General features: G+C 44.0%; 1 protein-coding gene and 1 long non-coding RNA gene across 3 annotated transcripts in view; one reads left to right on the top strand and one right to left on the bottom strand.

Moving 5' to 3' along the window:
- The window catches only part of CLMN (calmin), a 95118-nt gene that overhangs the window by 6368 nt on the left and 65369 nt on the right, over positions 1-23381 (bottom strand). For both annotated transcript variants that reach the window (XR_008848633.1, XM_056544896.1), the window contains exons 2-10: positions 22453-22514; positions 14601-14696; positions 14262-14345; positions 12632-12724; positions 9538-9728; positions 7560-7753; positions 5454-5536; positions 2656-3837; positions 1107-1276 (exon numbers count right to left, since the gene is read on the bottom strand). Coding sequence is in view for 1 of the 2 variants with exons in the window: in XM_056544896.1 (XP_056400871.1) it covers positions 1107-1276; positions 2656-3837; positions 5454-5536; positions 7560-7753; positions 9538-9728; positions 12632-12724; positions 14262-14345; positions 14601-14696; positions 22453-22514 (2155 nt within the window). In the remaining variant the exon portion in view is untranslated. The remainder of the gene's footprint in view (positions 1-1106; positions 1277-2655; positions 3838-5453; positions 5537-7559; positions 7754-9537; positions 9729-12631; positions 12725-14261; positions 14346-14600; positions 14697-22452; positions 22515-23381) is intronic.
- LOC130294833 (uncharacterized) lies at positions 1039-13223 on the top strand. Its single transcript, XR_008848634.1, has 3 exons — positions 1039-1161; positions 12603-13061; positions 13159-13223. It is a non-coding gene; the product is annotated as an uncharacterized LOC130294833 (long non-coding RNA).

The following is a 23381-nucleotide window of genomic DNA, read 5'->3' as shown; positions in this document are numbered from 1 at the left end:
TCCTGTATTATACTCCAGAGCTGCACTCACTATTCTGCTGGTGAGGTCACTGTGTACATACATTACATTACTTATCCTGTACTGATCCTGAGTTATATCCTGTATTATACTCCAGAGCTGTACTCACTATTCTGCTGGTGAGGTCACTGTGTACATACATTACATTACTTATCCTGTACTGATCCTGAGTTATATCCTGTATTATAACCCAGAGCTGTACTCACTATTCTGCTGGTGAGATCACTGTGTACATACATTACATTACTTATCCTGTACTGTTCCTGAGTTATATCCTGTATTATACTCCAGAGCTGTACTCACTATTCTGCTGGTGAGATCACTGTGTACATACATTACATTACTTATCCTGTACTGATCCTGAGTTATATCCTGTATTATACTCTATAGCTGTACTCACTATTCTGCTGGTGAGGTCACTGTGTACTACATTACATTACTTATCCTGTACTGATCCTGAGCTATATCCTGATTATACTCTAGAGCTGTACTCACTATTCTGCTGGTGAGGTCACTGTGTACATACATTACATTACTTATCCTGTACTGATCCTGAGTTATATCCTGTATTATACCCCAGAGCTGTACTCACTATTCTGCTGGTGAGGTCACTGTGTACATACATGACATTACTTATCCTGTACTGATCCTTAGTTATATCCTGTTTTGCACTCACTATTCTGCTGGTGTGGTCACTAAAGAGTGCGAATATCTTATGAAGGAAGGGGCATGGTTGTCCCAGCAGCGCAGAGTATTTCAGGAAAGGATTGTGATGCTTATGAGGGAAGTTGCAGAGGGAGTATTACGTAGTGGAAGAAGCAGGGTCCTCAGCAGCACAGAGTATTTGAGGCATAGTATCCTGATCTTTATTACAGAAACACTATGGGGGAGATTTATCAAAACCCGTCCAGAGGAAAAGTTGCTGAGTTGCTCATAGCAACCAATCAGATCTCTTCTTTCATTTTCAGAGGCCTTTTCAAAAATGAAAGAAGCGATCTGATTGGTTGCTATGGGCAACTTAGCAACTTCTCCTCTGGACAGGTTTTGATAAATCTCCCCCTATATGATATAACTGGGTCGGATGTTACCTTGTCAGCCAAAACTCCTCTGTATCTGCTGCTTCCTTGTCTTCTCTGTCCTCAGGTAAATCTTCATCATCATCATCATCATCATCCAGATCCCCCCGTCCACAGACGTATACTTCTCTCCCCGACCATTTCCCGTTCCACTCATCCTCTGAACTATCTGTACCACCATCCTGATGAAACAAAACCCAAGACACGTTAAAAGCGAGTGATATAGTAAGACGTCATCGGACAGTGTTTCCCAACCAGGGTGCCTCCAGCTGTTGCAAAACTACAACTCCCAGCATGCCCGGACAGCCGTTGGCTGTCCGGGCATGCTGGGAGTTGTAGTTTTGCAACAGCTGGAGGCACCCTGGTTGGGAAACCGTGGACTGCAGAAACTAGAGATGAGCGAACTTACAGTTAATTCGATTCGTCACAAACTTCTCGGCTCGGCAGTTGATGACTTTTCCTGCATAAATTAGTTCAGCTTTCAGGTGCTCCCGTGGGCTGGAAAAGGTGGATATAGTCCTAGGAGACTCTTTCCTAGGAATGTATCTACCTTTTCCAGCCCACCGGAGCACCTGAAGGCTGAACTAATTTACGCAGGATAAGTCATCAACTGCCGAGCCGAGAAGTTCGTGACGAATCGAATTTACTGTAAGTTCACTCATCTCAAGCAGAAATGAATGCTAGAAATGCATAAACCTACAGGAGAAATCAATGGACTCAAAAAATATGGAGTCACTCATTACAGGGCGTCCAATTAGAGGAGCCTTAGGGTACATTCAGACGAGCGGATCCACAGCGTATTTTACTCTGGAGGGCCCCTACAGGGTGCCTTTAGATGTGCCTACTCGGAGCGGCAATCCGACGCTACGAGCAGACACTGCTGCGATGTGCGACTTGCCACGCATGCGCGGTGTACTCGCACACAACACGGCTGCTCCCCCTGCTCCCTGAACTAGGCAGAGAGCAGCCGCGCTGTGCGAGTACACTGCGCATGCGCGCGGCATCTCGCACATCGCAGTGTGTCTGCTCATAGCGGCGGATTGCTGCTCAGAGCAGGCACCTGTAAAGGCAGCGTACAGCGGTCCTTCAGCGGCGGATCCGCAGCGCAATCCGGGCTGAGGATCCGCTCGTGTGAATGTACCCTAAAACAAGATACAATTTGGTCTTGCTTCCTGCCATACATGAGGCCCCTTGGACAGCCGCTGAGACCCTACCGCCATGGCCTCAGCAGTAGTATAGACTATAATTGGGCCTCATCCCATATGTGGGTGCAGGCATTAGATCCAACCAGGGACGTGCACAGACATTTTGGGGGGCAGGGGCTGGACTAAAAAAAAAAAAAGGGGGGCACTTTTTATAATTATTTATATAAATGCCCACATGATGCCAGACTGCCCGGGGCACTTCTAGGAGAAACATCAAAAGGGCAGGGGCTCAAGCCCCCTTTCTAGTCAACTTGTGCACGTCCCTGGATCCAACCATGGAAGCCACCTTGGATGATGTAAAGCTATTTCCTGCTAATACCAAACTCAAGAACACCACTAAAGGTGGTCAAACCTACCTGATATCCATAGTTATATCCAGCATGGAAAGCATTGTTCCGTACATTTCGTGCAGCTTGAGCTACTGATCCGTTCGCCATTGATCCGTCTTCCGATTCCTGTGCCATTATTTTGGCATAATGTAAATTGTGCCCAAAGTTCTCCAAACCTAACACCATCTCCTGAGACTCTTCTATTGACGTATCGCTCCCCGTCGACTCCGTGTCCAAGTAGACTCCACTACTGAGCGTCGAAGTGTCACCTGTCCTTTCCTCGGACGAAACGTCGAAAGTGAAGGTCTGTTCTAGAAGGCTGTCAGGACAGTTGTCGGAGAACGCTTGTAGGACGTCTGCAATGGGGACACTATAGTGGGGGTAATAGAATAAGTCATGAGGAATGATGGAAATCTTTGGTGTATCCGTGCTATCCGTCTCATCTCTTTCTGCTTCACTTTCTGAGGCCTGGACTTGACCATCGTGTTCACTCGCTCTATAGGCTTGGAAGACGGTCAGCTGCTTGGAGTTGCTGCCATCCGGACTATCACTGGGATGGTGACTGACATACTTGTAGTCATCGTCGTCTTTACATGCCATTGCGGACTTTGGGTCTCTTTTGCCCACTTCTGTTTGATAAAATAATTCATTGGGTTCCTTATCAGAAACAGAGGAGAACAATGAAGATGTTTCACTATAACTGTCGTCCCCAAAACTGAATGTAGAGTTGGACTGAACATCATCTACAGAGCCTGTGTAAGGATGAGAATTTTTCCCATTGGATATTGTGAAGGGGTTAATTGGACCTTCATAACCTCCTTGATGTCCTTCACCATTGTGCTCAGGACCAACAGGACTCCTCCTGGCTAGATCAGATCTCCTGGGAGACATTTCCAGCCGGCGTAAGACATTATCTAACTTGAGCCGAGCGTCGTCCGCATTCATCCCTTCATCTGGTATATTAATAGTTGGGACCAGGAATGGATTTTTGCCGCTTTTCTCTGAATTCGGCTTATCATCATATGGGATATCTACTTCGGCATATGTCTGGGGTGGAGTGAGAGGTCTTGTCTGAAGCTCCACCGTGTAGCCCGTATCCTCATTTCTGCTCACAGTTATGATTTTACCCTCCTCCTCCGTTGGCCCATCTTTGTATCGTACATACATCATCTCCAGAGGAGCTTCTTCATTTTCCTCTGCAAACTCATCCTGAAAATAAAGAAAGAGTAGGAGAAAAATACAAATTTACGTGATTTAAAAAAATGAAAATAAAAAAAATTATTTTTTCTGTCCATGACCAGCACAAAATACATAGGGGGTGAGATGAGAGAATTTCCAGAAATTCATTTTTTGGGGTCTGATTCTGTTGTATTGTCCGTCAGATTTAATTTTGATTGGAAAGTGAACGATTGCCCTGAAAAGTTGTGTTGTGTGACAATCTGAGGATTCCTAGGACTATCTGACCTTTAAAACTCTACGCCCCCCCCCCAACCCCAATCCAACTGTAACTATAATTCTAGTCTCTCCCTAATCCTTACCCTAGTCTAACCCTAACCCAACCTTAACACTAGCCTAACTCTATCCCTAGCCTAACCCTAATCCTTAACCTTGCCTAACCCTAACCCAACCCTTACACTAGCCTAACTCTACGCCTAGCCTAACCTTAATCCTTACCACAGCCTACCCTAAACAAACCCTTAACCTAGCCTAACTATCCCCAGCCTAACCCTAATCCTTAACCTAGCCTAACCTCTACCCAACCCTTACACTAGCCTAACTATGCCTAGCCTAAACTTGATATTTACCATAGCCTGAACCTTACCTAACTTTTCTACTATCCTAACTCTACCTTTACCCCAGCCTAACCTTAAACCAATCCTTACATTAGCCTTACGCTAATTCTAGCTTCATCCTAATCCTTACGCTAGCCTAACTCTATCCCTAGCCTAACCCTAATCCTTAACCTTGCCTAACCCTAACCCAACCCTTACACTAGCCTAACTCTACGCCTAGCCTAACCTTAATCCTTACCACAGCCTACCCTAAACAAACCCTTAACCTAGCCTAACTATCCCCAGCCTAACCCTAATCCTTAACCTAGCCTAACCTCTACCCAACCCTTACACTAGCCTAACTATGCCTAGCCTAAACTTGATATTTACCATAGCCTGAACCTTACCTAACCTTTCTACTATCCTAACTCTACCTTTACCCCAGCCTAACCTTAAAGCAATCCTTACATTAGCCTTACGCTAATTCTAGCTTCATCCTAATCCTTACGCTAGCCTAACTCTAACCAAATCTTAGCTTTATCGATAGCCTAACACAACCCTTAGACTAGCCTAACTCTAACCATAATTTTAGCCTAACTCCAATTCCAACCCTAGTCTAAGGTCAATGTTAGGGTTAACATGGTTAGGGTCTTTACTCCCTAACACTTATCCTAATTCTAAAATGGCAACCCCCTATTTTGAATAAAATGCCTGAAACCAATCTGAATAGGACATTTTGAACAAATCTTGTTCCTTTTGCACCGATTCACTTATCTCTAATAGAGTGGAATTTATGATTTGTGCCTTTTCGCCCTACATTATCAGCTTGCATTATAGACATTACAGTATTATGGGCATTGGGTACAATTATATTCACACATTGCAGATTTGTTTCAGAAATTTCTATAACCTGCCGATTCCTCTTAATGGGCCTTTGAGAAATCCGGATGCACGAGAGTGATTTGCATTTTCAGAAATTTCTGCAATAAATATGCTGCATGTGAATACACACCTTAATGGAAAAATTGTGATGGCCAAAGAAGAGAAACTTACCGGGTCAAGTTCTGGAAAGTGTTGAAGAAACTGCGTTACATAGGTCATTATGGATTGGGCATCAGGAGAGTCCACCATCACATCTACAATGAGACCAAACATAAAGGTGAGTGATGGGTCACATGGGTGCCACCATCCACGTAATTTCTATATAAAGGCATTAGATGGAAACTTACAAACCGATGGGGCCATGCAAATAAATAAAGTAGTAAGTATTATGTTTTCATTCCCTGACAAAAGCAGAATCTAACAACAAAGTTGTAGAATTTTCTCGGCTATTTCTTACTTTCTCCATTTTGGGGGGCAGAACCAGATCTGGGCTGTTTGACAGTAGTACTTGTTACGCCGAGCGCTCCGGGTCCCTGCTCCTCCCCGGAGCGCTCACGGCGTCTCTTTCCCTGCAGCGCCCCGGTCACTCCCGCTGACCGGGAGCGCTGCACTGACATGGCCGTCGGGGATGCGATTCGCACAGCGGGACGCGCCCGCTCGCGAATCGCATCCCAAGTCACTTACCCGTCCCGGGCCCCTGCTGTCATGTGCTGGCGCGCGCGGCTCCGCTCTCTAGGGCGCGCGCGCGCCAGCTCTCTGAGACTTAAAGGGCCAGTGCACCAATGATTGGTGCCTGGCCCAATTAGCTTAATTGGCTTCCATCTGCTCCCAGACTATATCTGCTCACTGCCCCTGCACTCCCTCGCCGGATCTTGTTGCCATTGTGCCAGTGAAAGCGTTTCCTTGTGTGTTCCTAGCCTGTGTTCCAGACCTCCTGCCGTTGCCCCTGACTACGATCCTTGCTGCCTGCCCCGACCTTCTGCTACGTCCGACCTTGCTCTTGTCTACTCCCTTGTACCGCGCTTATCTTCAGCAGTCAGAGAGGTTGAGCCGTTGCTGGTGGATACGACCTGGTTGCTACCGCCGCTGCAAGACCATCCCGCTTTGCGGCGGGCTCTGGTGAATACCAGTAGCAACTTAGAACCGGTCCACCAGCACGGTCCACGCCAATCCCTCTCTGGCACAGAGGATCCACCACCTGCCAGCCGAATCGTGACAGTACTCATATGTGGACTTCCTTTCCCTTACTTGTCTGGCCAATCACATCGCAGCATATATTCCTCTTTGCTATACCAGGGCATTGACTAAACAGGCAGCACTGTGCTGGGGATGATTTACAATACGTTACTATAGAAAGGATGTGGGGGAAGTAAGGGGGTGATTAAGCATTGGGTTTGCAATGTGCTGTGTAAGCAGAAAGGAAAGAAACATCAGCAATACAGCAAGAAAATGGTTACACTAAGCACCAAACTGCTGCTTATAATAAGCCTGCAGACTAAAGGGAGGGAGAGGGTGCAAATTACATTCAGGAGGTAGTACTGTGTACTGTGTACTAACACTAGTATATACAGAAGGTACACCTGTTCAGAAGAGGCGTTCAAAGGTGAAAGGGAAGTCTTGATTTACCTTGAAGACATAGCATGGATCCTCTGGAATAGGAAAACATGCTCACATATGCCAGGTATTTAACCCAGGCGCTCTCCCTGTCTCCTGTGCGTAGCACTAGCTAAGTCCGTCCCCACTTACTTTGTTCTGTCTTGGTGTCTCTGTTACTAGAGACAAAAAAAGACTAACAAAAGGCAGTGGAAAGTAGATTGTAGAGAAGGGAGACACCTAGTGGCCATGACTTTAGGGATTTTGTTTTGGGGTAAGGAGTTGATTTTGTTAAATGAAGTGATTTACAAACATGTTAGGAATTACATGGGCTACCACATGGAGTTGACTTTTTTAACCATTAAAAGGAGGTTGCTAGTTAAAGAAACACAATATGCCATAAATGTTCCATCCATCAAGGTCAGGGGGGGTCCACATCTTGCAGACACGTTATACAGCTGTATAGACCAGTGTTTCCCAACCAGGATGCCTCCTGCAGTGGCCAAACTACAACTCCCAGCATGCCCGGACAGCCGAAGGCTGTCCGGGCATGCTGGGAGTTGTAGTTTGGCCACAGCTGGAGGCACCCTGTTGGGAAACACTGGTATAGACATTAATAAATCTCATTGTACTTTATGGGAGATACAAAAATACACTATTCATATACTTTGCGCCACAGTTTACCCTCTGGCTCTAGAAGGCGCGGTATGTTGAGGTTGTTTTTGGCGATATTGAAGGCGTCTTCAAGGTTGTCCCTCGGTGATCTCTCCAATGCTTTCTTCATGTCCACCAGGCTGGAGTCTATGGCTTTAATAATAGCAAGAAATGCGAGTCCGCTCCTCCAGCTACCGGCAAAGTCCTGCACCGCGACCCCGTACCTTGGAGAGCAGAGGGGAGAGGAGTTACATAGATCCACTAATGGCTGAACATCACATTCATGGCAGAAGATTGGTGAAATCATTACAATAGGATCCTGCAGCACTGAGATACTGTGAGGCCGCCGGCCGGCAGCGCTAATCTCCAGCAAAGCTCTGATCGCTATGTTCCACTGACTCTAAGTGCGATGAAGGTTTTAATGAACAAGAATCTAAGTGAATATTACCAGCCCGTCCCCATGTAGAAGTCTCATTTGCATTCAAGTCCGGAAACAGAACAGTCACTTCAGCAAAGCGGTGGTAACCACTATACTGCGCATATTATAACCTGAGACGCCAATGATGTGAAGTTACTAATTACATAGATAATATTCATTCGTCTCACTCCAGGATATCATTAGGATGATTAAAGAGCAACTCCGTGCACAGCTCAACGCTGTAAGAAGTTTCGCTACATGGTAAAAAACATGGCATTATTAAATTGCAATTCGGAAAGTCCCTCCTACTCTGCATAAACAAGAATATTACTGCTATAACACTGATCCATATGTATAAGAAAAAAACTACAGTAATACTGTTTCTATATCCAAGAATATAACTACTATAATACTGCTCCTATATACAAGAATATAACTACTATAATACTGCTCCTATATACAAGAATATATCTACTATAATACTGCTCCTATATACAAGAATATATCTACTATAATACTGCTCCTATATACAAGAATATAACTACTATAATACTGCTCCTATATACAAGAATATATCTACTATAATACTGCTCCTATATACAAGAATATGTCTACTATAATACTGCTCCTATATACAAGAATATAACTACTATAATACTGCTCCTATATACAAGAATATAACTACTATAATACTGCTCCTATATACAAGAATATATCTACTATAATACTGCCTCCTATATACAAAAATATAACTTCTATAATACTGCTCCTATATACAAGAATATAACTACTATAATACTGCTCCTATATAAAAGAATATAACTACTATAATACTGCTCCTATATAAAAGAATATAACTACTATAATACTGCCTCCTGTATACAAGAATATAACTACTATAATACTGCCTCCTATATACAAGAATATAACTACTATAATACTGCTTCTATATACAAGAATATAACTACTATAATACTGCCTCCTATATACAAGAATATAACTACTATAATACTGCTCCTATATACAAGAATATAACTACTATAATACTGCTCCTATATACAAGAATATAACTACCATAATACTGTCTCCTATATACAAGAATATAACTACTATAATACTGCTCCTATATACAAGAATATAACTACTATAATACTGCCTCCTATATATAAGAATATAACTGCTATAATACTGCTCCTATATACAAGAATATAACTACTATAATACTGCTCCTATATACAAGAATATAACTACTATAATACTGCCTCCTATATAAAAGAATATAACTACTATAACACTGCCTTCTATATACAAGAATATAACTACTATAATACTGCTTCTATATACAAGAATATAACTACTATAATACTGCTCCTATATACAAGAATATAACTACTATAATACTGCCTCCTATATACAAGAATATAACTACTATAATAGTATTTGTCTGGTTGCAGTAGTCACTTTGTATGTGACCTGGAAATCCTTTCAGAAATAACTGGTGGCAGTACTATGCGGTTTTCTCTGTGACGATCTGCGGCTCTGTAGTCGCTGACCCCCTATAACACAGTGCAGCCAGGACTCTGTTCTTACTTTCGCGTCCTTTGCTGAACCCAGTAGAGAAGAGCTTTGATCGCTCTGCGTTGATCCCTAATTGAAACAGACATGCTCTTCTCCGTGCTCGGCGTGCTGGGATGAGACGTGTCAGACTCGGTCCCGCTGGGCAGTGAGGACAGGCTGGAAGAGGACGACATTCTATTCAGATTTCCTGTGAGTTCTTTAATCTGCGAGAGAAAATAGAAGAGGTGATTGTTCCTGCATGAACGTGACAAGGGAGCCATACAATGTAACGAGGAAGCACAGAGAGGGCGTTATAGGGCAGGGTGGCAATTATAGTCATGGACTGCATCAAACCCTATGGCAGTGTTTCCTAACCAGGGTGCCTCCAGCTATTCCAAAACTACATCTCCCAGCATGCTGAGACTTGTAGTTCTGCAACAGCTGGAGACACACTGGTTGGGAAACACTGATCTTAAGGGGTTAAATGCCAGCCATCAGCGTGAGTCCTGGCTGCTGATAGCAGCTGGCACCCTCCTTGTCTATAAAGAACCCCCCCCCCCCCCATCTATTAAGAAAAATCTTAATCTTATAGCTCTGTGTTGTGCTGTTCCCCTCTAATTCCTCCTGAAAAAGGTGTAAATAAACTGACAACTGGGAGTTACCATTCCCCCAGTCAATAGTATGTGTCCCTATACTAGTGTTTCCCGACCAAGGTGCCTCAAGCTGTTGCAAAACTATAACTCCCAGCATGCCCAGGTAGCCTTTGGGGGGTCTTCTAATAGTGCATGTAAGTGTTTCCCAATCGGTGTGCCTCCAGCTGTTACAGAACTACAATTACCAGCATGCCCAGGCAGCTGTTGGGGGGGGGGGGCTTCTTATAGTGCAGGTCAGTGTTTTCCCAATGAGTGTGCCTCCAGCTGTTGCAAAACTATGACTCCCAGCATGACTGGACAGCCGTTGGCATGCTGGGAGTTGTAGTTTTGCAACAGCTGGAGGCACCCTGGTTGGAAAACACTACTTTAAAGGTCAAACTCTGTGAAAGTGCCCACATCAAGTGCAGAGGGGTATCATGATACATGCCAATTGGGCAAATTGTCCAATTGGCAATGCAGGGGGCACGTAGTGGGTGCATCGGTCATAGTGCGAATGGGTCTGTACTGACATAGGCCGGGATTACACATGTTGTGCTGTGGCTCAATGTCATCGGGAAAAGTGAAGGAGAGAAATCCCGACAGATGGGCGCTGTGGCGGTGGGGGTCCCGGCTTATGTGGGAAGGAGCCAGCGCTTACTGTTCCTGTTAAAATGTTGGTTTCATTAATCCAGTTTCAAGTAAAGTAACACAAAAAACAAACAAAAACATCCCAAGTGCACAATGAAGAGCGTTGATGCATTTTAAGTTACAAAAGGATTCATGGACCGAAGAGAAAATCCGGTTGTCGTACTCGACCCCTCAGACACAATGTATCATAATTCTTAATAGACAACAAAGAGCACTAACGCGTTTCACATAACTGTTCATATGTATCACTAAGTCTAGGTTCACACCTGCGTCGGAGGCAGAGTCCTGAGCGGACACGAGGAGAAAAGCCGATGGACTCCCATTAAAGTAAATAGGGTCTGTCGGGCTCCGTTGGTGTCTGGCAGCGGTCCGGCATGCTCTGTTTGCTTGTACTAAATGGAATCGGCGATGTGATCCCAGCCTTAGTAATAGCTACACCGCACCAATACATAGGTTGTGTCTGGTATTGCAGCTCAGCTCCATTGAAGTGAATAGGGCTGAGCTGCAATACCAAACACAACCTGTGGACAGGTGTGGCGCTGTCTTTGTCATTTGGACAAAATCCTTTATTGCAGCAATTCATATGTCAACTTTTTCAGAACAAAATTTTCAACGATGAATGAATTTATAATAACAACAATGATAATAAACTACTACTGTTCTTAATAATAACATAATAATAATTATTATTTATAATGTATAGTATTATTGTTATTATTGTTGTATTTATCATCATTATTATTATCATTATGTGTATTGTTGTAATTATCACTTAATAATAATAATAATTTATTATTTATGTATTATGTATTATTATTAGAAGTAATGTTGTTATGATTATTATTTTTATTATATAAAATCAATTCCCTTCTGTATTGGCTATATCAATGTACAATGAAAAATTCTGCAACTTTCTAATGTTTTTTTTTTTGTTTCAGTTCTTCACCATTTTCAAGATCACTGCTTGTTGTCAAGGAACTGTAACATACCTGTTTATATCCACAGGCTAAAACCTATCCTGACCTGATGCTTTTCACAGCTGAGGGTTTGTTACAGTGGTAACAGTCTATACAATCCTTCCAGATCTCCAGACAGATACATTTCACCTGCACTGATCCATTATAGAAAAACAGGACAATGGAGAGATTTGTGCAGCTGATGTGTTATAATGCTAGGTGTGTAGAGATTTTTAGCCACTGGATCAGTGTTTTCTAACCAGGGTGCCTCCAGCTGTTGCAAAACTACAACTCCCAGGATACCTGGACAGCCAAAGGCAGGAAAACATTTTTTTTTAAATCAAAGGGAGTCAGAAAGTCAAACAGATTTGTAAATTACTTCTATTAAAAATTCTTAATCATTCCAGTACTTATCAGCTCCTGCTCCACAGGAAGTTCTTTTCTTAAATTTTTTTTCAGTCTGACCACAGTGATCTCTGCTGACACCTCTGTCCATGTAAGAAACTGTCCAGAGCAGGAGAAAATCCCCACAGCAAACCTCTCCTGTTCTGGACAGTTCCTGACATGGACAGAGGTGTCAGCAGAGAGCACTGTGATCAGACTGGAAAGAACTACACAATTTCCTCATGAGCATACAGCAGCTGATAAGTACTGGTAGGAATAAGATTTTTAAATAGAAGTAATTTACAAATCTGTTTAACTTTCTGGCACCAGATGATTTTAAAAATAGTTTTCCACTGGAGTACCCCTTTAAATATGAATGCTGCCATGAATTGACAGCAAGCAGAGATCTTGAGAAAGATGCAGAACTTCTAATTTTATTTATTGAAAACTGGAAATTTCTTTTTGAAAACCAATACAGAAGAACTATGGAAGGTGCTGCCGATCTACCTGTAAGAACAAGATGATGTTCCAGATGAGGCCGAGGACCAGCGAGGGGTTTCCATCTGTGATCTCCGCAGCGTCAATGCTGACCAGCTTCACCTACAGGAAATACACAGTCTATTAGGTCACTGCAAGTCACAGACGAAAAACATTCATGGAAAATTCTGAGAGCAGATGATGTCACTGAACCGACGTATCCTGAGCCCCCGGGATCACAATGAACCTTTATAAGAATCAAAAACACAAACCATAAAGCCCAGAGCCGCCTCAATATGTCTCTGTAATCTGGAATGTGTCCACATCCCCGGCTTAAAAACTTTATTCTGAATCAAGGAGGCGGCTAAACCCCATAAATCCGATTAGTGACTGAAAAGTCAGAGGCGATCACAGAGCGAACTCAGCGCACAAAGTCAATGGATCTACTATATACTGCGGAGTCACTGTGTACATACATTACATTACTTATCCTGTACTGATCCTGAGTTATATCCTGTATTATACCCCAGAGCTGTACTCACTATTCTGCTGGTGAGATCACTGTGTACATACATTACTTATCCTGTACTGATCCTGAGTTATATCCTGTATTATACTCCAGAGCTGTACTCAATATTCTGCTGGTGGGTCACTGTATACATACCGTACAATACATTACTTATCCTGTACTGATCCTGAGTTATATCCTGTATTATACTACAGAGCTGAACTCACTATTCTGCTGGTGAGGTCACTGTGTACATACATTACATTACTTATCCTGTACTGATCCTGAGTTATATCCTGTATTATACCCCAGAGCTGTACTCACTATTCTGCTGGTGAGGTCACTGTGTACATACATTACATTACTTATCCTGTACTGATCCTGAGTTATATCCTGTATTATACCCCAGAGCTGTACTCACTATTCTGCTGGTGAGGTCACCGTGTACATACATTACATTACTTATCCTGTACTGATCCTGAGTTATATCCTGTATTATACTCCAGAGCTGTACTCCCTATTCTGCTGGTGAGGTCACTGTGTACATACATTACATTACTTATCCTGTACTGATCCTGAGTTATATTCTGTATTATACCCCAGAGCTGTACTCACTATTCTGCTGGTGAGGTCACTGTGTACATACATTACATTACTTATCCTGTACTGATCTTATATCCTGTGTTATATTCCAGAGCTGTACTCAATATTCTGCTGGTGGGTCACTGTGTACATACATTACATTACTTATCCTGTACTGATCCTGAGTTATATCCTGTATTATACTACAGAGCTGTACTCACTATTCTGCTGGTGAGGTCACTGTGTACATACATTACATTACTTATCCTGTACTGATCCTGAGTTATATCCTGTATTATACTCCAGAGCTGTACTCACTATTCTGCTGGTGAGGTCACTGTGTACATACATTACATTACTTATCCTGTACTGATCCTGAGTTATATCCTGTATTATACTCCAGAGCTGTACTCACTATTCTGCTGGTGAGGTCACTGTGTACATACATTACATTACTTATCCTGTACTGATCCTGAGTTATATCCTGTATTATACTCCAGAGCTGTACTCACTATTCTGCTGGTGGGGTCACTGTGTACATACATTACATTACATCTAGTAGTTACTCACGTTACTATCTTCCAGGAACTTCAGTGCTTTGGCTATATTGTTGAGGCGGAAGATCCGGTGAGTCGATGACTTGTACTCGTGGAGCTGAAAAAGAAAATGTAAAATAAGATTTCCTAACAGCATCTCTAGATGTTGCAAGACTACAACTCCCAGCATGCCCGGACAGCCAACGGCTGTCCGGGCATGCTGGGAGCTGTAGTTTTGCAATATCTGGAGGGCCACAGTTTGGAGACCACTGTGCGCGATGAAGAGGATACATTGAAGTGTACTGTAAAATTTCAATACTTTTTGGTACACAGTCTAGCCTGACCTTTGACCCCAGTATCAGTGATCACTCACCAGACTCTGCCCGGTCAGCACCTCCAGTAGCGCCATCAGGATTTTGCCATCTTGAATATCCAAAAACAAATCTTTCACCTCCAGGGGAGGATTGCACTGCAAGAACAATGGAGACAGTGTTACCAACACGACAGGAGGCGTCACATAGTTACAAATCCCCCGCTGTTCTAAACACCTGACCGATCCTTTATAACTTGGTATGCCCCGTTCCAAGCAGGGATTTTGGTTTGGTCCATGCCGATAAGGAACCAGTGTGCCATAGCAGCTCCGCACCATGCATGCTCAGACCTGACTGATCATCCATAGCTCTTTTACTGGGTGTCCCTGACCACAAGATGTTCACCTGATGTCAGCAGAGAGCACCGTGGTCATGATGTCAGCAGAGAGTTCTGTGTTCCAAAAAGAAAATAATTTCCTCTGTAGTATTCAGCAGCTAATAAGTACTGGACGGATTAAGATAAATATAAATAAATTTATAAATCTGTTTAACTTTCTGGCACCAGTTGATTAAAAAAAAATAATAATTAAAAGTTTTCCATCGGAGTACCCCTTTTAGGCTTTGGCCCTATCCCATAGAGATACAGAGGGATGTTATTTGAGCACCAGTTATGGGGGGCCCAGGTTTGGCGATTGCCTTGGGGCCCCATGAAAGCTTTTCCGCCGGTCCCTCAGAGATACAATGCTGCACATATCGGATCACATGGCGTTTGTTGGATTCTGAAGACGTCCTCATCTCTCGAGTGCTTTCCTCTTTCTTGGGAATTTCTATAAGATGCTGATAAGAAACCTTCAGAAGTCGTCACCGGAGGAGCCTCGTTATTGACTTTACGTCTTAATCGTCCTATTCCTCCTCCGAAGACGGATTCTCTTTAATGTTGTTGGAATAAATCATCGTCTATTCTGGCATCTGGATCTATATCAGTGAATATAAAGAAAAAAACAGCCCCGGGCCGCGCCGCGCTCGCCAGGAAAATATGTTTGTTTCTGCAAATGGAATTTACAAAGAGGGACACGAACGCTCAGAAATAAGATTGATGACCTTTGACCTCCGTCTTAGTATTTTTAGTCCTACTTAGGTCTTAAAGGGATACTCCGTTGGAAAACATTTTTTTTTTAGGTCTTTATAAGTCAACTGGTGCCAAAAAGTTTAACAGATTTGTAAATTACTTCTATTAAAAAATCTTTACCCTTCCAGTACTTTTTAGCAGCTGTACGCTACCGAGGAAATTCTGTTCCTTTTGAATTTCTTTTTTGTCTTGTCCACAGTGCTCTCTGCTGACACCTGATGCCCGTATCATGAACTGTCCAGAGCAGCACAGGTTTGCTATGGGGATTTTCTCCTGCTCTGGACAGTTCCTGATATGGACATCAGGTGTCAACAGAGAGCGCTGTGGACAGGGCAAAAAAGAAATTGAAAAAGAACAGAATTTCCTCTGTTGTATACAGCTGCTAAAAAGTACAGGAAGGGTAAAGATTTTTTGATAGAAGTCATTTACAAATCTGTTTAACTTTCTGGCACCAGTTCATTAAAAAAAGAAAGTTTTCCACTGGAGTACCCCTTTAAGTTCCCATTCTATATATATATATATATATATATATATATATATATATATATATATATATATATGTATATGTCCTATAGACCAGTGTTTCCCAATCAGGGTGCCTCCGGCTGTTGCAAAACTACAACTACCAGCATGCCCGGACAGCCAAAAGCTGTGTAAATATCACTGACATGATTCCTTTTGAAAGCGCCTCCGCAAGCGCACTGTTTCTCAACTGTAGTAAAACTACAACTCCCAGCATGCCCAGACAGCCTTTGGAGCTTTGCAACATCTGAAGACACACTGGTTGGGAAACACAGGCGCATTTGATAGCCATTGGCCAAATGCTTGTTCGACCCACAGCTATCTCTCCCTATCCCTTCGCACACATGCACGCTCACCTTAGCGGAGTGTTCATGTGTTGTGAATGGAGAAAGGAGGGGTGAGCCTCTACCAGTCTCTAGCTTATTTCCTTTTAAATAAGTCCCCCAATACAGTGTTTCCCAACCAGTGTACCTCCAGCTGTTGAAAAACTATAACTCCCAGCATGCCCACACAGCCAAAGGCTGTCCGGGCATGCTGGGAGTTGTACTTTTGCAACAGCTGGAGGCACAAAGTTCGGGAAACACTGGTGAATCTCTGTTCTAGAAGGTGCTGGAAACATTCCTCAGAGATTCGCCAGTGTTTCCTGAACTTTGTGCCTCCAGCTGTTGCAAAACTACAACTCCCAGCATACCCGGACCGCCGTTGGCTGTCCGGGCAAGCTGGGAGTCGTAGTTTTGCAACAGCTGGGGGAACCCTGGTTGGGAAACACTGTTCTAGAAGGTACTGGAAACATTCCTCAGTGTTTCCCAACCAGGGTTCCTCCAGCTGTTGCAAAGCTACAACTCCCAGCATGGCCGGACAGCCGTTGGCTATCCGGGTATGCTGGGAGTTGTAGTTTTGCAACAGCTGGAGGCACAAAGTTCGGGAAACACTGGCGAATATGATACCCATCTCTGAATGCTTGTTTGGCCAACAGCTTTCTCTCCCTATCCCTCTGCACACATGCACGCTCAGCTTAGTGGAGTGTTCATGTGTTCTGAATAAGAAAGGAGGGTTGAGTCTCTACCAGTCTCCAGCTAATCTCCTTTTGAATATGTCCTCCAGTATAGTGTCCGGGCATGCTGGGAGTTGTAGTTTTGCAACTGCTGGAGGCACACTTATTGGAAAAAACACTTCCCCCAGTGTATTAAATGTATCAGTCCGGAGTTCAGGCCGTTTACCTCAACCATAATTTGGACTGGATACAATTGTAACAAAACCTCAGCTGTGAGTAGTCTTAGGGTTAGAAGCCCCTGGATATGTGCAAGAAAGTTCCCCGTTCACTGACATTGAGCAGAAATCTTGAAAACGGCGACAATCCAGAACTTTCCATTATCCTGTGACGGAGCTGTATTTACATAGGACTGCACGGCTCCTTGAAGTCGAGGGGTTAATGGGCCTACCCGACTCGTTCATCATGGAACTATGGCGGATTATTTTTCCGACACCTTGCTAATGTTTTCCCTCGGTTTTCGGCGTGTATTCCGCGATATACCCCCACGCCTGTGATGTAAACAGTTCTACCATAAGACTGCCCGGCGGAGATGTCGGAGTTCTCACATAGCCCAGACCGCCGGCTGACACGGTCGGTTTACCACGCTAAATATGGCGGCTTTTAATGCGATCAATCACTGTCCCGGGCGACGGCCTCCGATAATGTCCTGTGACACTCGGGTAAACACGGGGTAAATGAGCCTCAGTGCAGAGACCCCGTAGATGACAGAGTCCAGGAGGTTGGGGGTCCGGGGGGGGGGGAGGGTGAGAAGCTATTAGCGAAAGTGAGACTCCGCAGACGCTGGAAAATGTGTCAGGGCAGCATAGTCATCCGGCCGCGCATTTCTGGGAAAGCTGGGTGTCAACCAATATGGCCGCCATTATGCCCAGAGACTGTGCATGCTGGAAGTTGTAGTTCTGCAGCAGCTGAAGACCAACAGGTTGAACATCACTAAATCCATAGGCTGCACAGGGCATGCTTGAAGATGTAGTTCCCCACCACCACCAGTTGGACAACATCGAGCCGCAGGCTTTCACAGCATACTGGGAGTAGTAGTTGTTCAGCAGCAGGAGGCTTACATGTTGGACATTACTGGACTGTAGGGTACCAGGACATGCTGGGGGTTGTAGTTCTGCAGCACCTGGAGAATCACTTGTTGGACCCCAATGATCTATAGACTACTAGGCATGCTGGGAGTTGTAGTTTTGCAGTAGTTGGAGACCTATAGGTTGGCCTTATTGAACCGCAGGCAGCCAGGGCTTGCTGGAAATTGTAGTTCTGCATCAGTTTTACAATAGCTGGAAAACCACAGATTAGACCCCAGTGAACTGCAGGCTGCCAAGGTATGCTGGGACTTGTAGTTCTGAAGCACCGGCAGAATCACAGACAGACTACAGACATGTTGGGAGCTGTAGTTTTGCAATAACTGGAGACCCACTGGTTTACCACTACTGAACTACAACCTGCCAGGGCATGCTGGGAGTTGTAGTTTAGCAGTAATTGGTGACCTATCGTTTGGCCTCATTGAACCGCAGACTGCCAGGGCATGCTGGGAGTTATAGTTTTGCAGTAGTTTGAAACCTATCGATGTGCCTTATTGAACTGCAGGCAGCCAGGGCATGCTGGGAGTTGTAGTTTTGCAGCAGTTCCAGAACAGCCGCAAACCCACAGGTTAGACCCCATAGAACTGCAGGCTGCCAAGTCATGCTGGGAGTTGTAGTTTCCCAACAATCTCAGACCCACAGGTTGAACACCATTGAACAAGTGCGTTTTTGGCGACCACAGGCGCTCCCGGACCCCGCAGACCCCCAACTGCCCCGTCTCTTCCTGCGCCGATTCCCGGAGAGTTATTAACTCCTTCACCCCTTTTAACAAGCCGTCCGGCTGGAATCCCCGAACGGATGCTCAATGCTCCTTTATGTTCCATTTCATCACTGCGGCCAATAGAAGCAAAAGGAGTTTTTGGCTCCGGCCGATCCCCAGTGTAAGAAGTTCCAATAAATGATTTCACTTGACAGCTGAAGGGTACCAGAGGTGACAGGGGAGGGGACTGGGCCAGCCAGCGGCGAAGAAAAAAAAATTCGCTTTTTTTATTTTTTTTATTTAAATGTATCCAAACAAAACAAGTCTTGTGCCGGCGACGTTCCTGAGGGCCCAGGGGCCTGTATGGGAGAAGGAGCAGAGCCCTGGGTTATGCATGATCTAATGATCATCCCATCACTAATGGCTTTTACAGAAGCCAAATACTTCATAAAACCCCTGACAGCCGTCAGCGACAGGTAGACAGCGGCACAGAGCCGCACACCGCACAGCCTCAAACCCCTGAGCAACAGGAACGGGAGGGAGGCCGAGGAAAGAGGGCAGGAGTTATACAGTGATGAACGTCCATTGTGATATACACTCACTGGCCACTTTATTAGGGACACCTTAATAGGCCCGGGTTGGATGGACCCCTTTATACTTTCTACAACAGTGTTTCCCAACCAGGGTGCCTCCAGCTGTTGCAAAACTACAACTCCCAGCATGCCCGGACAGCCAACGGCTGTCCGGGCATGCTGGGAGTTGTAGTTTTGCAACAGCTGGAGGAACACTTGTTGGGAAACACTGTTCTAGAAGGTGCTGGAAACATTCCTCAGAGATTTCTCCTTCATACGGACATGATGACATCACACAGTTCTCTATATGGACATGATGACATCACACAGTTCTCTATATGGACATGATGACATCACACAGTTCCCCCATATGGACATGATGACATCACACAGTTCCCCCATATGGACATGATGACATCACACAGTTCCTCCATATGGACATGATGACATCACACAGTTCCTCCATATGGACATGATGACATCACACAGTTCTCTATATGGATATGATGACATCACACAGTTCCTCCATATAGACATGATGACATCACACAGTTCCTCCATATAGACATGATGACATCACACAGTTCCTCCATATGGACATGATGACATCACACAGTTCCTCCATATGGACATGATGACATCACACAGTTCCTCCATATGGACATGATGACATCACACAGTTCCTCCATATGGATATGATAACATCACACAGTTCCTCCATATAGACATGATGACATCACACAGTTCCTCCATATGGACATGATGACATCACACAGTTCCTCCATATGGACATGATGACATCACACAGTTCCTCCATATGGACATGATGACATCACACAGTTCCTCCATATGGACATGATGACATCACACAGTTCCCCTATATGGACATGATGACATCACACAGTTCCTCCATATGGACATGATGACATCACACAGTTCCTCCATATGGACATGATGACATCACACAGTTCCTCCATATGGACATGATGACATCACACAGTTCCTCCATATGGACATGATGACATCACACAGTTCCTCCATATGGACATGATGACATCACACAGTTCCTCCATATGGACATGATGACATCACACAGTTCCTCCAGCTGCGGATCTGCTGACAAAGGCCCCTAAAGTGCTGCCCTCTTTGTGCCTGCTAATAGCGGCAATCCACCGCTACCACCAGACACACTGCGATGTGAGAGTTACCCTGCAGTGTACTCGCACACATCGCGGCCGCTCTCTGTGTAGCTCAGGGAGCCGGGGGAGCTGCCGCGATGTGCGGGATGTGCGGATACACTGCGACTCGCACATACCAGTGTGTCTGCTGGTAGCGGCGGATTGTCGCTATTAGCAGGCACAAAGAGGGCAGCACTTTAGGGGCCTTTGTCAGCGGATCCGCAGCTACGGATCCGCTGACAAATACGCCCGTGTGAACGCACCCTAAAGGTTGGACGTGTTGTGCGGTCAGTGATGGTATTCTGCAGACCTTGGTTGTAACCAGTGGTTATTTAAGTTACTGTTGCCTCTTGAACCAGTCTGCCCATTCTCCTCTGACACCAACAATCCATTTTCCTTCACACAATATTTTCTCTTTTTCTGGCCATTCTCTGTAAACCCCACAGAGGCCCATCAGGCACCAACAACCATGCCATGTTCAAAGTCACTAGAATACCTTCCTCTATTCTGATGCTCGGATTAAAGGGGTACTCCCGTGGAAAACTTTTTTTTTTTCAAATCAACTGGTGCCAGAAAGTTAAACAGATTTGTAAATTATAATACAAGGAAGAAAACATACGTGCACTCACCAAGTGTAGATGTAGGGGTCCGGTTAACGGGTAGCTGGATAACAGCATCAGCGCAGGTATAATGGCGCCCGGATGCTACGCCGGCAGTTTCACGTGTGAATGCGTGCTTCTACCGGCCATATGGACACTACTATACCTCCTTTCCCATCTCACTACTATTCAGATTTGTAAATTACTTCCATTCATAAATCTTAATCCTTCCAGTACTTTGTAGGGGCTCTATACTACAGAGGAAATTATTTTCTTTTTGGATTTCTCTTCTTTCATGACCACAGTGCTTTGTGCTGACCTTTGCTGTCAATTTTAGGCACCGTCCAGAGCAGCATGTTTGCTATAGGGATTTTCTCCTGCTCTGGACAGTTCCTGACATTGACAGAGGTGTCAGCAGAGAGCACTGTGGCCATGACAGAAGAGAAAAAAAAAAAAAAAAGTATTTCCTCTGTAGTATACAGCCCCTAAAATGTACTGGAAGGATTAAGATTTTTTTTAATAGAAGTAATTTACAAATCTGTTTAACTTTCTGGCACCAGTTGATTTAAAAATAGATAAATAAATAAATAAAAAAAAGGTTTTTCACGGGAGTACCCCTTTAAACTTCAGCAAGTTGTCCTGACTGCATCTGCATGCCTAAATGCATTGAGTTAATGCCATGTGATTGGCTGATTAGCTATTTGGGTTAACCAGCCATTGGACAAGTGTGCCTAATAAAGTGGCCATTAGGCATAACAGTAAGGCCATTAGATATAACACATACTGTATAAATATATATATATATATATATATATATATATATATATATATATATATGTATATATATTAGCCATAAAAAATTTTTTTTTTCAGATAAGATTTAATGAAACAGCGCCCCTAGTGGACAGAAATGATCATGTCTTGAACTCCAGTTACATCCAAAGCTGCATTCACTGCATGCAGTGTTTTCCAACAAGCTTTGCAAAACTACAACTCCCAGCATGCCCGGACAGCCAAAGGCTGTCCGGGCATGCTGGGAGTTGTAGTTTTGCAACGTGCAGTGTTTATAGCAGATTACCTTCTCTAGGTGCAGGTTGATCCATCGGGTGAACGTTCTCTTCTGCACATTTTCTCGTTCAACTGAAAAAAATAAAAAAAAGACATAATGAATATTAATTACATTGATTTGCACTTTCTTTTTTTTCGATATGGTCACACAAGCTTTCCCAAGCTCCTGAATGGCAAGCTTGACTAGCCATGTGTTGCTACATTCCATGTTGCAGTATAACTCATCCAGTGTGCTTTCATGGCTCTAGGAAAGCTGGAAAAAAACCTCTGTAGTAGCTATTATGGTACACAGCAATGTTGTCACCCAGCTGTCCCAGGCACCCGAATGATATCATTACTAGTTAATACATTAATACATCACAAGGCACAGTTTGCTTTCAGGGCTCTAAGAAAGCTGGGGGGGGAAAAAACCTTTGTGGTAGCTATAATGATAGGAAATGTTGGTTGTTAGCCAGCTTTCCCAGGCTCCTGAATGGCACTCTTACTGATCAAGTAGTGAAACATCCAACAGCACAGTATAATGCATTTACTTTGCTTTCCTTCCCTCCTGAAAGCAAAGGGACAAACTCTGTGATTATAGGCAGCTAAGATGATTGTCACCTAGCTTTTCTAGTCTCCTGAATGGTAACCGTAGTCATGCAGTTATACATCTCTTGGTGCAGTGTAGCTAATTTGATGTACTTTCAGGACTCTGTGAAAGCTGAGGACACCCTCTGTAGAACATAAAGTATAATGTAAGGCAGCAATGTTGGCTGTCACACAACTTTCCCAGTCTCCCAAATGGCAACCTTACTAGTCATGTAGTGCTCCACCCAACAGTGCAATATATAGCTAACATTGTGCTTTCAGGACTCTGTAAAAGCTGGAGACAACCTGTGTAGTAGATATACTGGTAGGCAGCAATGTTGGTTGTCACCCAGCTTTCCCAGGCTTTAGAAT

The sequence above is a fragment of the Hyla sarda genome, chromosome 11 (assembly GCF_029499605.1).
Source record: "Hyla sarda isolate aHylSar1 chromosome 11, aHylSar1.hap1, whole genome shotgun sequence".
Classification (NCBI taxonomy): domain Eukaryota; kingdom Metazoa; phylum Chordata; class Amphibia; order Anura; family Hylidae; genus Hyla; species Hyla sarda.
Note: the sequence above shows the minus strand (reverse complement) of the source record. Positions and strands in the feature narration are given on the sequence as shown.